The following is a 14,478-nucleotide window of genomic DNA, read 5'->3' as shown; positions in this document are numbered from 1 at the left end:
TCATTTTACTTTAGCAAACTTCCAACCACTTCGCCCCTATAGCTTATAGGCAAATCTCATTCCCCCGATAGAAAGGAAGGAGTATATGAATAAATGAAAGTTGAGGATTTTTGCAAGACAACGGGAAGCATTGGCAATTTTTCCACCGAATTCACAGATTTTACTCTCCGTCTATCCCAATTCATAAAATTGTTGAAAGTAATGACACAAAATAAATAAAAATATAATTTATTTACATGTAAATTTAATGATATAGACTTAAAAAAGACATTATTAGATTAAAAAAAAAAATGATAATATTCTTATCCATTCACATTTATGTTTAATTTATAGACCATTTATTATTAGGTATTCTTAATTTGGATTAAGGACTATCTTTCATATTATTTTATTTAAATTTAATTCTCATTTTTAATATTAATAGCAACAATCTTCTTTAATTCTTTTTAATATTTTTCTCTAAAAAGCATTTAATAGCTGTGAGTATCCTCACTTTTTACACAACAGACCCAGATTCAATTCTTGGCGATGAATATTTTCTTGTAAAAAAAAATGTATTTTATAAAAACGTTCGATTATCAAAATATTGTTGTAATATAGCAGTGATTATCCTTGCCTCTAGCGAGAGACCTGAGTTCTATTCCCTTCAACTGCAAATGTTGAATATCTTTTTTTTCCGTTCAATTTTCATGGCTACACGCGCGTCGCCCTCTAGAGGAGGCGACATATATCATATTTTCTGATCAAGAGTGTAATGGCCATTAACATAATGATTCTCTCCTTTTTGCACGAAGAAAATTTGTCCATTAAATAAATAAAAGTCACTTTTAAATTTTCCATACAATTTATTTGTCTGCCTTTTACACAATTATTCAAAAGCAGCACAATTCAAAATGCTATTTTTTTCACTCTAAAAATATTTTTGAGTTCGTTTATTATTATTTATGAGATATTAGGGTAAGTATTACGTCATTCGATTAATTCTCGAGTACAAAAATTCAATATTCTCAATTTTTTTTTTTAGTGTGCGACAGCTTTCCAAATATGACGATTAATTTTGCTACGATTACGACCGGTTAAAACATAGATTGTGATAAGAAAAAAGTAAGTTTAATAGAATCAATTCGGGGGTTTGAAAATGGTTGTTTCATTATCAGAGTGTACTGTAAAGCAAAAGGTGAGACAAGAACATGCAAAGGCTAAAAAAGACCAGACTTGATTTGGTCGCATAGGTTCTAATCGATCGAAAATAATAATAAGTTGATATTATGGAGCTCCCACTGAGTTTGGGGAAATGGGTTTACTTTTCTCTTCTTTTAATATAATATAAAGATGGAAATTGAGACATTAAATTCACATGCCTTAATTTGATTCATGGTGTGTTCTATTGCAACACTCAACAACTATGTAACCCTTTTTTTTTTTTCTTTTGTTATTGGATGGATGCATTCCATGTTGGGATGCCGACGTTGTTGTGTGTGGTAGCAAACTCATGGATGGATGGGTATTACCAAAGTGCAACCAAGCTTTTGAAAACAAAATGGTACCAAATCCATTATGTTTGTAAAGTAGATGGTTTGATCCGGATTTAAGCATTAAATAACCTTTATTTTCCACTCAAAATGCATTAGTTTATATGGACCATATGCCAACTTGCATTTTCACCTTAATCATCATCAATTTAGTTTAGTGTTTACTTGCTTTGTGTCATTTAATTTAGCATAGTCATGTTGCTGATGATGCAAGAGAATATATTTGGGCCATCTGATGCTAAATTTATAATCTAGATCTTAGTCTTATGAGATCCCACCTACATTGGTTGGAGAGGGGAACGAAACATTTATGTGGAAACCTGTGATGTCCCATATTGGTTGGGGAGGAGAACAAATCACCCTTTATAAGGGTGTGGAAACCTTCCCCTAGCATATGCGTTTTAAAGCCTTGAGGGGAAGCCCGAAAGGGAAAGCCCAAAGAGGACAATATCTACTAGCGGTGGATCGGGTCTTTACAAAACCTCTCTCTATTTGATGCATTCTAGAATCGTTGGTTTCTCTATTTGATGCGTTCTAGAATCATAAAGCTGATTATGATACGCAATGGGCTAAAGTGAACAATATTTGCTACAATATTCGCTAGTAAGCTGATTATGATACGCAATGGGCTAAAGTGAACAATATTTGCTACAATATTCGCTAGTAGTGGGTTTGATACCCCAATGGGCTAAAGTGAACAATATTTGCTAGTAGTGGGTTTAAGTTGTGTGTCAGCGAGAATGTTAGGCTCCTAAGGGAGATGGATTGTGATATCTCACATCGGTTGGAGAAGGGAACGAGTATAGAAACTTCACCCTAACATGCCAAAGCGGACAATATTTGCTAGCGGTGATCTTCTTACCAGTTTTATAAAAATTCTTACATTCAACACGCTTATCTTAAGTAAACCATACATTAGATAACTTTTTAAGAATTTTTCGAGAAAACATACAAATGAGGACTTACTCGTAGCTAAAGTGGTCATGTCGCAGTGATGTAAGGGAATGCCAGAATCAGAATTCTAAAATTTTGATCGAGTTTTATAATTAGATACAAAATTGAAAAAATCCGCTTAAATAATTATAAACTAATTAAACCTACTTAATGACTCTTATGTGGTTAATTTTATTTGGGTTAAAAAAATAGTTGAAATTAAGAGCATTTTGACCCAAATTCAAAGGATTTTAGGTCACAAGTCGTTCCTTCAAGTAATTATAATCGAATTATATGGATTTAACTTAATTCAAACTTATAATAATTGAGTTTATTAGATCACATTTTTTTTTTAATTTTAAATTTGTTATTAAAAAACTATTATTTCTATGGCTTATTGAAAACTTAGATTTCAATTTTAATTATGGGTTCGATAATATATTGAAAACCCACAAAATTAAAATGCTATATGAATAAAATATTAGGGGAGTGACTGCCTGTCACTGACCATTCACAATGGTATAATATTATAGCTTTAGGTGGAGGGTAATTTGGTAATTTTAATTTTTTTTTAGATTTTTTAAGATTTTTATAAAGTAAATAAATCTAATATATATCTTTCTTTTTTTTAATATAATCTAAAAGAAAAGAAAATGATTATAAACGAACGTGTTTTTTTCCCAAAACATTTTAGATTCTTTTAAGAAAAAAAGAAACATTTTTAATCATTTAAATTCAGTTGCAAAGTGAATGATCCTGAATTTTAGTAAGTTAATTGAGTGATTAAGAATAATCTTAATTATTATTCATTAAACTTCAAATCTTAATACTTTTCTTAAATCCTAACCGTTGATTATTTATTATTTTATTAATTAATAATTGAATTACAAAACAATTTATATATATTTATTAAATATTATAGAGAAGAATATTATTAGAAAAAAGGGTGATGTGATTCTTTTATGGAATATAATTTTTATTTTTTTAATCCATTAAAACTCATTTTTCTAATTATATTTACCTACAAACTAAAAAAAAAAAATAATCCATTGAAGAATAACTTTTAGAATTCCCAATTTTTTTTTACTTTTGAAAAATCTATAACTTTTGATAATAATAATAATAATAATAATAATAATAAAAAACATCTCGATAATCTTGCATGATTTTAATATGTTTATAGACTGAAATACTAGAGATATTGTTCGTTTTAGCCTAGTATGTATAGCCGTCAGCCTCACGATTTTAAAACGCGTTTGCTAAGGAGAGCCCACCATTTGGAAACTTTGAGTCTTGGTTGACGCACCTTTTAATGTTACGTATTGCCGTCAGCCTTGCAGTTTTTAAATGCATATGTTAAAGGAGAAGTTTTTAGACTGTTTCACACTCTTATAAGGAATACGAGAGCTGGGTACGTAGGGCATGGTCCCCTAGTAATGACAAAAGAGTGAACAATATTCCCTTTTCTACTTGGGAGGTGTGAGAGTAGAAATTTGAGAGAGGCTATTTAAGGAACTCCAAACCCAATCCTTTGTACACAACATTCAAACAATCCCCTTTATTATATTCTCCTGTCTCAAGAACATGAAAACAGAGGCGGAAAACAGAGGAGAAGATCAAATTTTGGTTCATGATTCTTCTGTTGATCATAAACGAAGGCTTCCTCTCAGAGCTTCCACCGGCGTCTGGAAAGCTTCCCTCTTCATCATCGGTAACCAATCTCCATAGTTTTTACTTCAAAGCTTTGCCTTTTCATTCATTATCTTTTTGCTTCTCTTGCGACGAAGAGACAGAGAGACAGAGAGACAGAGAGACAGAGAGACAGAGAGAGAGAGAGAGAGAGAGAGAGAGAGAGAGAGGAGAATCATGTTTCTTTTCTTTAATGTGGCTGTCATCACATAAAGTCCCGACCACACGAGTTCAATCACATGAAAAGTATAAGCTAAAGCTACTATGCCTCTTGTTCTTAACTTTATGAATAATGTTCCATTATTCTTCGTCTTTTTTGGTTGCAGCCATTGAGTTCAGTGAGAGGCTGAGTTACTTTGGAATAGCTACGAGTTTGGTTATATATCTCACCAGGGTCATCCGACAAGACCTCAAAACAGCGGCTAGGAATGTTAATTATTGGACTGGCGTCACCACTTTGATGCCTCTGCTTGGCGGGTTCTTGGCCGATGCTTATTTGGGCCGTTTCTCCACTGTTCTCGTTTCAACCATTGTTTACCTCTTCGTAATACTCCTTTTTCACTTCTGGGTTTCATTCAATTTATCGTTTTGGTTAAGATTTTTTATCATGTGGGTGTGTAAAATGCAGGGGCTGTCTCTGCTGACATTGTCCACTCTTGTACCAAGCTTGAAGGCCTGCGGTAGTGAGCCCTGCGATGAGCCAAGGAAGCTCCATGAAGTCTTGTTCTTCACGGCGATTTACTTAATCTCCGTTGGAACTGGTGGGCACAAACCATCTCTTGAGAGCTTTGGCGCCGACCAGTTCGATGACGATCATGTAGAGGAAAGGAAGCAAAAGATGTCGTTTTTCAATTGGTGGAACTCTGGGCTCTGTGCTGGTGTCATATTTGGAGTGACGTTAATTGTGTATGTTCAAGAACATGTCGGCTGGGGCATGGCTGGTGTGATTCTCACGTCGGTTATGGCAACATCGCTTGCTATCTTCCTTGTTGGAAGGCCGGTTTATCGGTACAGGGCGCCATTAGGAAGCCCTTTAACTCCTCTGTTGCAGGTTTTAGTGGCTGCTTTTACAAGGAGAAACTTGCCTTATCCTTCAGATTCTGCTCATCTCTATGAAGTTCAAGCTACAGACAAGGTTGATGGGAGGCTCTTGACTCACACAAACAGGCTCAAGTAAGACTATATCTCTCTTAGTAACCCCTAATCACTCCTCGATATTGTCCATTTTGAGCGTAAGCTCTAATAGCTTTATTTTTTGAACTTCCCAACGATCCTTCCCTTGAACAAAGTATACTATAAAGCCTCCCCCGAGGCCTATGGAGCCCTCAAACAAACTCCTCTTAATCGAAACTCGACTCTTTCTCTAGAGACTCATAACTTATTTGTACGACATTTGAAGATTCTATTAACATGACTAAGTTAAGGAAACGATTAGTAAGCAATACATCTCCATTAATACGAGGTCTTTTGGGGAAGTCCAAAGCAAACCCACGAGAGCTTATGCTCAAAGTGGACAATATCATATCGAGAGTCGTGATTCCTAAGAGTCCCAACTCGGGAAGTTCTAATGAAGTAGTTGAAAATGTACAGATTTTTGGACAAAGCTGCGATCGTGGGGGAGACAAGCAATTCAGCTGGAAAACAGAGTCCATGGAGGCTTGCAACAGTCACAAGAGTTGAGGAATTGAAGCTTGTTCTAAACATGATCCCAATTTGGATAGCTTCCATACCCTTTGGAATCTGCGTGGCGCAAACTTACACATTCTTCATTAAACAATGCGCAACACTCGACAGAAAAATCGGCAACACATTTATCATCCCGACATCCTCCATGTTCTGTCTGGCTGCCGTCGGCATGATCATCTCCGTCGCCATCTACGACAGGCTACTCGTTCCGATCCTCCGCAAAACAACAGGCAACGAGCGAGGCATAACCATTCTCCAAAGGATCGGAATCGGAATGATCTTCTCGTTCATGGCGATGTCGGTGGCCGGCCTCGTCGAGCGAAAACGACTCGGCGTAGTAAAAGGCAGCCCAACAAAAGGGTCGGGGGCGATGAGCGTGTTCTGGCTGGGGCCGCAGTTTTTAATCATTGGAATTGCAGATGGGTTTGCATTGGTGGGGCTGCAAGAGTACTTTTACGATCAAGTTCCTGATTCCATGAGGAGCCTTGGGATAGCTTTTTATTTGAGTGTTAATGGGGCTGCTAATTTCGTCAGCAGCTTGTTGATCACGGCGGTGGATCGGATCACCGGTAAGAGCAGCGGCGGGAAGAGTTGGTTTGGGGACAATTTGAACACCAGCCGTTTGGATCATTTCTATTGGCTAATTGCCGGAATTGTGGCCGTTAATTTGTGTTTTTTTGTGCTGTTTGCTCGCCAGTATGCGTATAAATCAGTGCAGAGGACCACGGTGGCTGATTGCTTCGACGGCGACGGCAAAGCCGGAGGCGTAACTTCAGCGGTTTGAAAAATAATTAGCAGCTTCTATAGTTTTTTTTTTTTTTTTAATATTTGTGTATTTGTAAATTAATGGACATGCATGTAATTTCACGTTTATATAATATATATTATATAATTTCCGTTACTTAATTAAATGGAAAATTGATGATATAAAAGTGGGTGCTTACGTCAGTTGGATGGTAAGTGAAGTTTAAACTGTAACACCGTTCCGTTCCGTCCCTCGCAAGCAAAAGATTTTCATATTTCTCTCTCATTAATTACTAAAAAACAAAAATAGATTCACAATCATAAGTATCTATTTGCAAAACCCTAATATTTATTAATTGAAAATAATAATAATAATAATAATAATAATAATAAAATATTAAGAGTCGATATTGTCGACTTTGAGCATAAGTTCCCATAACTTTGCTTTGGGCTTTCCAAGAGGCCTCGTACGAATAGAGATAGTATTCTCCACTTATAAACTCATGATCATTCCCTAAATTAACCAACGTGAGACTCTCTCAATAATCCTCAACAATCCTCCCCTCGAACAAAGTACACTATAAGCCTCCCCTTTATCGAGGCTCAACTCCTTTCTCTAGAGCCTTCGAACAAAGTACACCCTTTGTTCAACACTTTAGTCACTTTAGACTACACATTCGAGGCTCACAATTCTTTGTTCGAAAACTAATTAACAGAAATTTGCTATCTCAATCGAAGAATGACCTACAAAACCTACATCCACCACATGGATAGGGCTTGATGTTAATGTGTTGTGCTCGATCAAGTCAGGTTCAAGGGTATGTATACGAGTCCATCTGATAGGTTTATGTGCGCATATGTGAACCGTGTGTGGCCACGCATATGTATATGAGTCTATGAAGTACTAAGTAGGAAACTTTAAATTAATTAATTTATAATTATGAAAAGAAAAAAAACATTAAACCCATGTCAGAAACATCTGCCACGCAGCTTGGTTCATTCATTACCGGCTTTACCCGGTTTCCCTCCGGTGGTTTCCCAAACCCTATCTCCTTAACCCAACACAACCCAGAAATGCAATTCAAACCCAACGAATAATTTGTTCTCTTCTCTTTTCATGGCTGACGGCATTGAATCCTTCGACCATGTCCCTCAACAGAGCCGCCGTGATAAGCTCCGAGAACAACCCGACCGCTCCTCTTTCCTCCCTTTTTACGACCCCTCATTAATTTCCTCCTCCGACATCCTCTCCGCCGCCGCCGCCAACAATCCTCTTTTCCAATTCCACCACCCCTTCTTCGACACACAAATTCCCTCTTCCCTCTTACCCGATTCCAACAACCCTGTTCTCTTAAACCATTGCTACGCCGCCTTCAAGCCCGAACCCCTCTCTTTATCTCTCTCCTCTCACCCCTATCTGAGTATTGTTAATGTTCCTCTTGAACCTTTCACTGGCTACGCTTCCATTTTGAAAGGGTCGAGGTTTTTGAAGCCTGCTCAGCAGTTGTTGGAGGAGCTCTGTGATGTTGTTGGCCTTCAACGGACTCAATCCTCTTCGGCCACTTCCGACAGCTTGAGTGACTGTGGAGTTGTCGATCATTCCCTTGCTTCTAACAAATCTACCCTTGTTTCCATGCTCGACGAGGTACCATTCAACATTTTTCTTAACCATATTGACTTGAAGTTTGTGAAAATTGGATCCCAACTTACATTGGGTTTTGGGTTTTGATTTAATTTTTAATTACTTCCTGTTTATGGGTAATTTTCTAGTCAGATTTTACATTGAAATGATGGCATTTAGTATCATTATAATCAATCATGGACCCCAATTAGCACTCTTTGCATGTTCTTGGGATTAAGAAATTAGGGGAAATTAAAATGAATCCTTTGATTAGGGGATGAGTTATTCCTAATAATGTTATATCTAATCTAATCTATCCTCTGCTTTAGTGAAATATGCATTAGATTCGTGTCTGTTCTTAAAGGATTGATGTAGCAGCTTCATCTCACATGATTTCTTCTCTTTTTGAAAAGGTGATTACAGGGAATATATGCATAAATGAGTATTGGCCTTCTAAAGTGTGTCTGACTTAGTTAGTACCCATTGCATGAAGTTCTTCTCTTATGGATATCTTTTTTTTTCACCATGTCTGGGCATAATGTGCTTAATCAAAGTGATTGAAGGAATCCATTTTCTCTAAACATTTTTACTTTTCTTCCATAAAGGTGTTATGAACATAAATATATTCCTTTTGTTTTTTAAATACTATGATCATAATGTTTGGAGTCTATTATTATTGGGTTTTTTTGTGGGGTAATTCATTGTGTATTTTCTGTTTATGAGCGTGTGAGATCCCACACATATGTTGGGAGGAGAGAACGGAGCATTCTTTACAAGGGTGTGAAAATCTTTCTCTAAGAGACGCGTCGGGAAGCCCGAAAGGAAAAACCTTGAATTGTTACAATGCATCTAGAGAGGTTTCCACACCCTTATTATGGTCGTTATTTTCATGGAGTGACTTCTGTTTTGTTCGTGGTCATGATCTAGGTTTACCGAAAGTATAAGCAATACTATCAACAAATCGAGGAAGTGATGACATCGTTCGAGTACATCTCCGGGCTCGGGAATGCAGCGCCCTATGCCAACCAAGCTATAAAAGCCATGTACAAGCATTTCCAAAGCTTGAAAAATGCTATTATTGACCAACTTAAATTCAATAAAAGGACTCATGGTGGTGACTACAGTCAAAGATCGGTTCAAAACCCGGGATTTCTCGACCATCAGCCTGTTTGGCGACCGCAACGAGGACTACCCGAACAAGCAGTGACAGTTCTTCGTGGTTGGCTGTTCGATCATTTTTTGCATCCGTAAGACCCCCCTTAACCATATAACACCATATAACCATAGTATTTTGATCCAAGCATGAGAGTAATGGGTTAAATGCTTCGGTTATTAAGGATTTTGTTTGGTATTGTTGTCTGTTTGGGACAGTTATCCTTCTGATACCGACAAGCTTATGTTGGCTAAACAGACTGGTCTGTCTCGTAGTCAGGTCCGCATTACTTTGTCATTTCTAAATATTAATCTTTTTCTCTAAAAGACAATAATAACAATAATAACAATAATAACAATAATAATAATAATAATCATTGTACTCTTTGACACAGGTCTCTAACTGGTTCATTAATGCAAGAGTGAGGCTTTGGAAGCCAATGGTTGAAGAAATATACAATCTTGAAACAAAGCAAACACAGAAGAATTGCCATAGAGAAGAAGATCGAAACGAGCATCCTCCATCGCGAAACGAACCTCATGACATACCAATGGGGATTCAAGATGAGCCCTTTAACATATGTTACAACTTGTCAAGCCATCCCCATATGGCGAGCAACAACAACAACGGCGGAGTTTCCTTAACTCTTGGCCTTCACCAGAACAATGGCATTGGCGGCTTCCCTGTTGGGTACGTAATGGGTGGACATTTTGGTAGAGATGTTGTTGGAACTCAGCTGTTACATGACTTTGTAGGCTGAAATTCTTTGTGTTTGTAAATGGGTTTCCTCTAATTAGCTTCCTTCTCGGAGCTTGAGCTGAATGGAATTAAGATCTTACCCTGTTTTCCTGACAGAAACAGAGTGGAATGAGCGGGCCCATGTATTGGGCCTTTATTTTGGTCTCTTTAAACAAGACTGTGGGAACCCATGTGTAACTGCCCGACTGTGGCAACCAATGTGTAACGGCCCATATCCACCGCTAGCAGATATTGTGGGAGGTCACAATACACCCCCTTCGGGGCCAGCGTCCTTGCTGGCACTCTTTCCTTCCTCTAATCGATGTGGGATTGCCCCCAAATCCACCCTCTTTGAGGCCAGCGTCTTTATTAGCCTTTGAGGGGAGGCTTCCCCTCAGAGCTTTAAAAGTTAGGGGAAGGTTTCCACACCCTTATAAATGGTTGTTTGTTCTCCTCCTCAACCAATATGTGACATCACACAATGTGTTGTGGGCCGCTGTAATGGCTTGAAAACCGAGTGGAATAATTTGTTTTTTTTCATGAATAAGGTAAAATGTGTGGGAAAAAAAGTGGTCAAAGAAAGAACAATCTGTGTCCCAAAAAAAAAGGGAAGGAAAGCTTGTTCCATCTTGCAATTGGCAAGGGAAGAACAGAACAAACTCATAATTGTATTACAGCACCTTATCATGTGTTTCTCCTTTATGCACGCTTTTTGTAAAACATATTAATTTTTATATGCTTTTGAATATATATATATATATATATATATATATATATATATATATATATATATACATATATATATTTTTAAGGCTATAAATACCCATGAATTTAGCATATGAACATCATCTCCTTCTTCCCCCACTCTCTGCCCCTTGTTTAGGTCTTGGAATTTATTGGGCAAGGTTAGGGTAATCTGCATCCTGAGGTTTAGATATTGTTCTTGTCTAGCCCTCGGGTTGCAGATTACCTCTTCCTTGCGGGCAATGTTGGATTTGACAATCAGATTATGAGCTCCCCTGCCTGCAAGGTGCGTATGCTGTTTTGGTTCTGGTTTTTAGTGTTGTATGAAGAGATGGAGATGATTTTTTTATTCAACTGTTGTTATAGGTAAAGTTATACAGAAGTGGTAGCAGAAATGTGTTTGTGTAAAGATTTAAGCTTTGTGGGGACGTCCTCCAAGGGTGTGTTGAAGGCTTTTGAAGCAGTCTGTTGCGTCTTTAAAGATGAGGAACTCCATGGTATCCACATGGAAGGAGATGAAGGTACCACACACATGGGTAATGCAGCCTCCAAACGCTTTGCCCACCACACACTGCCATGCCGGCCCATAAGCTTCGTCCAACCTCTAATTATCAAAACCTCAAAGTCATTAACATCATCCACACACAAGGAGTTGAGTGGTGAAATTTAAAGCAATATATGAACCTGTTTGATGAAACGTGCAATGGATTGAGAGTCGGATACTTCGTGTTGATCAAGTGCTTTGTAAGCCAAGGCAAGGCCATGGCCTTGGATCACCTCTGCCATGTCTGTTTCGCCGACCACACCTTTGCCCTCTAACATCTTCAATACCAACCAGCCTGCTGCAAAAGCCTGCTACCATGAACCACTGCAAATTTATATGCCCAATGTCAGAGAAATGAAGTGAATGGTATCATTTGATACTTGGGTTTAATCCCGTGGCTGTGCTTTAAACCCCAAATCATGATATTTCCCTGCTTGCTCTCTGTTCTTTTACACTTTGTTTGCATTAGCAGGAGTTAAATCAATACAGTTGTCGCACTAAAATATCTTCTCACAAACACTTACTTTTTGTGTCTATTCTAAACATTATTTCAAAGCTTTGGACGCTTTGATTGGTGGCCTTAGAGAATGGACAACACGGGGCCAGGGTCCTCGCTGTCACGCACGATTCTAACCAATGTGAGATTTCACAGTCCAGAGCTAAGAAGTTCTACAACTCTGCTCATCGCAGGCCTCAAATTTCGATCTTCCTTAACGCATAGTAAACCAACTCGTACCAACGTCTCAATCTTCACCCTATCTTGCCTCTCAACAAGCCTTGGATCGATCACATCTTCAATCTTCCCTTGTTCTATGCTCTCCATCATCCACCTCACCAGATGGAATTTTGATGCACATTTGCCGCTCGCCAGCTCGAGCAAAACGATGCCAAAGCTGTAAACATCAGCCTTCGCATCTATTTTCTGGTCCATCATCCATTCTGGCGCTAAGTACCCTCTCGTTCCTCTCACCCTCGAGAATCCACTTTCCTTAATCTCTCCAAAAAGCTTCGACATTCCAAAATCTGCCACTCTCGCCTCCAAACCCTCGTCGAGGAGTATGTTTTGAGGCTTCACGTCGCAGTGAAGAACCCATTCTAGACATTCTTCATGCAAATATGATAACCCCTTTGCTGTCCCGACAGCAATCTCGTACCTCTGTTCCAATCCTAATGTTTCTGATGAATCCGAGAATAGCAATTTGTCCAGTGACCCATTTTTCACGAACTCATAAACTAACATCTTGTGCTGTTTCTCAGCGCAAAAACCCCACAATTTCACTAAGTTCTTGTGGTTTATCTTTCCGATGATGCTCACCTCTGCCCAGAACTCTGCTTCTCCTTGTAAAACGCCTTCTAATCTCTTCACTGCCACGGCCCTTCCATCGTCCAATTCTCCTTTGTAAACGGTTCCAAACCCTCCTTTTCCGATCACTTGCTTGAAGTTTCTCGTCGCCCGATTCATTTCTGCGTATGTGAATCGTTTGAATCCCATGGCTAAAACAATGTAACCCATGTTAACCAACTCTTCATTAACTCGCTTCCGGAACACATTCCACCACCCAAATCCTATAAAAATGAATTCAATGAACCCAACAACACCTACAAATCCAATCATTAATCCCATGTATCGAAACTTAGCTTTGTTTTCTGCATAAACTTGTGTGGTTGGAACGAGTTCTGAAACAGAGCATTTCAAATCTCCTTCTTCATCTCTGTTACTCTGTTTTCTTTTGGAATCTTGATATGCATGAGAATAATGCTATCAGGTTTTAAATTCCCATTACGAAGAGCTCCTTTGGGAAAGCATTGTCCAAATCCTTCCATTGAGTATCCAAATCCCAAACATTGACAGTTCTTGAGACATGAATTCCTACATGTCTCAACAGAGACACCTCTGGTGTAACCCACCAAGTCATAGCCATAATAATCCGTACGAGGAAGATGCATGAAATCCAAATTCTGGGAATCACAGCTCAGATTGAAAGAAGGTTTGCAGCCTTTACTCCAATCTGAAGCATCGTTTCTAGTGAAACCAGGAGGACATGTGCAAGTGGGGAATGGATTGTATGAACAAATTCCAAATTCTCCACATAACCCATGAACCAAACAAGCATCTAGTTGACCCATTGGAAGCCATGATATGTTCCAAGTGCCAGTTGATTCAACAAGGCTATACAATCTCAAAACTCCGTCGTAATCCATTGTTAATCTCCTTTTCGGACCGAACCCATAATCCGTAGCATTGAAATTCAAGTTGTCAGTGGATTCAAACCTTCCCATGTCATTTAAAATTGCTACTCTGGAGCTGTTATACCGAGTTCGACCATTTTCAAACACACTCCTACCAGGATCAGGCCAGTAGATACTCGAGAGCGAAGGGCTATTATAAATGAGATTTAGAACGTTGTCGTCGTTGAATTTCAAGAAATAGAACCCAGATAGGTAAGTACCTGGACTTCTCATTGAAACCAGAGTGGAATTCTTGAGAAATTGTTGCTGTGGAAGCAGAGTATCTGTTGGGGAATCGAAGCTCTGCCAAATAAACCCTCCGATTTGGTTCATCAGCACAAGATTTCCATTCTCAAGAAGCCGAAGCTCAACTTGTTCTGTAGTGATTGTGTTTGTAGACCATGTGAGGGAGCCATCTGCATCGGTGAGTACCAGATTTCCGTTGGCTTTGAGGATCAATTTGGATTGGTGTCCGTTGACTGGGTTGTCTCTGTTTGCCATCCAAACGACAGTTTGTCGGCGCTTTTTGCGAACCAAATTGAATAGCAGAAGGAATTGTTGCCGACCTTGTAAAACCCAGATGAAAAGCTTCCATCTGGGGAAGTTAGGAATTGAGTCTGGTCTTCGACGGCTATGGATCCTCCCTGAGTTAGCCTCTGGAGTTGTGGTGGAGTTGGTTCAGCCGGAGCCGAGAACGGTGCAAGAAGAAAGTAAAATAGAAGGGCGGAGACGAACATTATGATGTTGGAGAATTTTGAACACAAAAACTTGCAGAAATGGTGGCCTTTGTAAGAGATTTTGGTACCAATTTAGACGTTTTGGAAATGTATTCATGCAACAACTTAGTCTTCCTTTTTGGGTCAAT

General features: G+C 38.6%; 4 protein-coding genes across 7 annotated transcripts; 2 read left to right on the top strand and 2 right to left on the bottom strand.

Moving 5' to 3' along the window:
* Positions 1-3,984: 3,984 nt before the first annotated feature.
* Positions 3,985-6,700, top strand: LOC111800544 (protein NRT1/ PTR FAMILY 5.6). Its single transcript, XM_023684292.2, has 4 exons — positions 3,985-4,176; positions 4,481-4,698; positions 4,783-5,327; positions 5,745-6,700. Exons 1-4 carry the CDS (start codon positions 4,050-4,052, stop codon positions 6,622-6,624), a joined length of 1,770 nt encoding a protein of 589 aa, XP_023540060.2. The 5' UTR covers positions 3,985-4,049; the 3' UTR covers positions 6,625-6,700.
* An 869-nt stretch (positions 6,701-7,569) lies between these two features.
* LOC111800545 (BEL1-like homeodomain protein 9) lies at positions 7,570-11,901 on the top strand. Of its 4 annotated transcripts, none has more exons than XR_015422265.1 (6): positions 7,570-8,229; positions 9,133-9,452; positions 9,577-9,637; positions 9,753-10,048; positions 10,220-11,126; positions 11,207-11,901. XR_015422265.1 is itself a non-coding variant. In XM_023684295.2 (5 exons), exons 1-5 carry the CDS (start codon positions 7,702-7,704, stop codon positions 10,116-10,118), a joined length of 1,194 nt encoding a protein of 397 aa, XP_023540063.2. In that variant the 5' UTR covers positions 7,571-7,701; the 3' UTR covers positions 10,119-10,216. The 4 variants fall into 4 exon arrangements, 2 of the variants coding, with proteins under 2 accessions (XP_023540063.2, XP_023540061.2); XR_015422264.1 differs by having other exon boundaries at positions 10,214-11,126; XM_023684295.2 differs by lacking the exons at positions 10,220-11,126; positions 11,207-11,901 and having other exon boundaries at positions 7,571-8,229; positions 9,133-9,248; positions 9,330-9,452; positions 9,753-10,216.
* On the bottom strand, positions 11,160-11,662 carry LOC111800549 (uncharacterized). Its single transcript, XM_023684298.2, has 2 exons — positions 11,525-11,662; positions 11,160-11,444 (listed from the first exon to the last, which is right to left on the bottom strand). Exons 1-2 carry the CDS (start codon positions 11,660-11,662, stop codon positions 11,253-11,255), a joined length of 330 nt encoding a protein of 109 aa, XP_023540066.2. The 3' UTR covers positions 11,160-11,252.
* A 104-nt stretch (positions 11,902-12,005) lies between the features above and the next one.
* On the bottom strand, positions 12,006-14,350 carry LOC111800542 (putative receptor protein kinase ZmPK1). The gene is given in 3 exon segments (XM_023684290.2): positions 12,006-13,085; positions 13,088-14,128; positions 14,131-14,350. Coding segments are annotated over 3 exon segments (2,316 nt in total). The 3' UTR covers positions 12,006-12,030.
* Between the last annotated feature and the right edge of the window lie 128 nt (positions 14,351-14,478).

The sequence above is a fragment of the Cucurbita pepo genome, chromosome 8 (assembly GCF_057944985.1).
Source record: "Cucurbita pepo subsp. pepo isolate OVF chromosome 8, ASM5794498v1, whole genome shotgun sequence".
Lineage (NCBI taxonomy): Eukaryota > Viridiplantae > Streptophyta > Magnoliopsida > Cucurbitales > Cucurbitaceae > Cucurbita > Cucurbita pepo.
The sequence above is the reverse complement of the archived record's forward strand: the minus strand, read 5'-3'. Positions and strand labels throughout refer to the sequence as shown.

Bases quoted from the DNA above. Each gene is read 5' to 3' on its own strand.
- LOC111800545 (XM_023684293.2), top strand. From the start codon at position 7,702: ATGGCTGACGGCATTGAATCCTTCGACCATGTCCCTCAACAGAGCCGC. The intron at 8,230-9,132 runs GTACCATTCAAC...GTCATGATCTAG, and splicing joins TTGTTTCCATGCTCGACGAG to GTTTACCGAAAGTATAAGCA. The intron at 9,638-9,752 runs GTCCGCATTACT...TCTTTGACACAG, and splicing joins CTGGTCTGTCTCGTAGTCAG to GTCTCTAACTGGTTCATTAA.
- LOC111800544 (XM_023684292.2), top strand. From the start codon at position 4,050: ATGAAAACAGAGGCGGAAAACAGAGGAGAAGATCAAATTTTGGTTCAT. The intron at 4,177-4,480 runs GTAACCAATCTC...TTTTGGTTGCAG, and splicing joins AGCTTCCCTCTTCATCATCG to CCATTGAGTTCAGTGAGAGG. The intron at 5,328-5,744 runs GTAAGACTATAT...GAAAATGTACAG, and splicing joins ACTCACACAAACAGGCTCAA to ATTTTTGGACAAAGCTGCGA.
- LOC111800549 (XM_023684298.2), bottom strand. From the start codon at position 11,662: ATGTTAGAGGGCAAAGGTGTGGTCGGCGAAACAGACATGGCAGAGGTG. The intron at 11,445-11,524 runs GTTCATATATTG...TTTGATAATTAG, and splicing joins TTGCACGTTTCATCAAACAG to AGGTTGGACGAAGCTTATGG.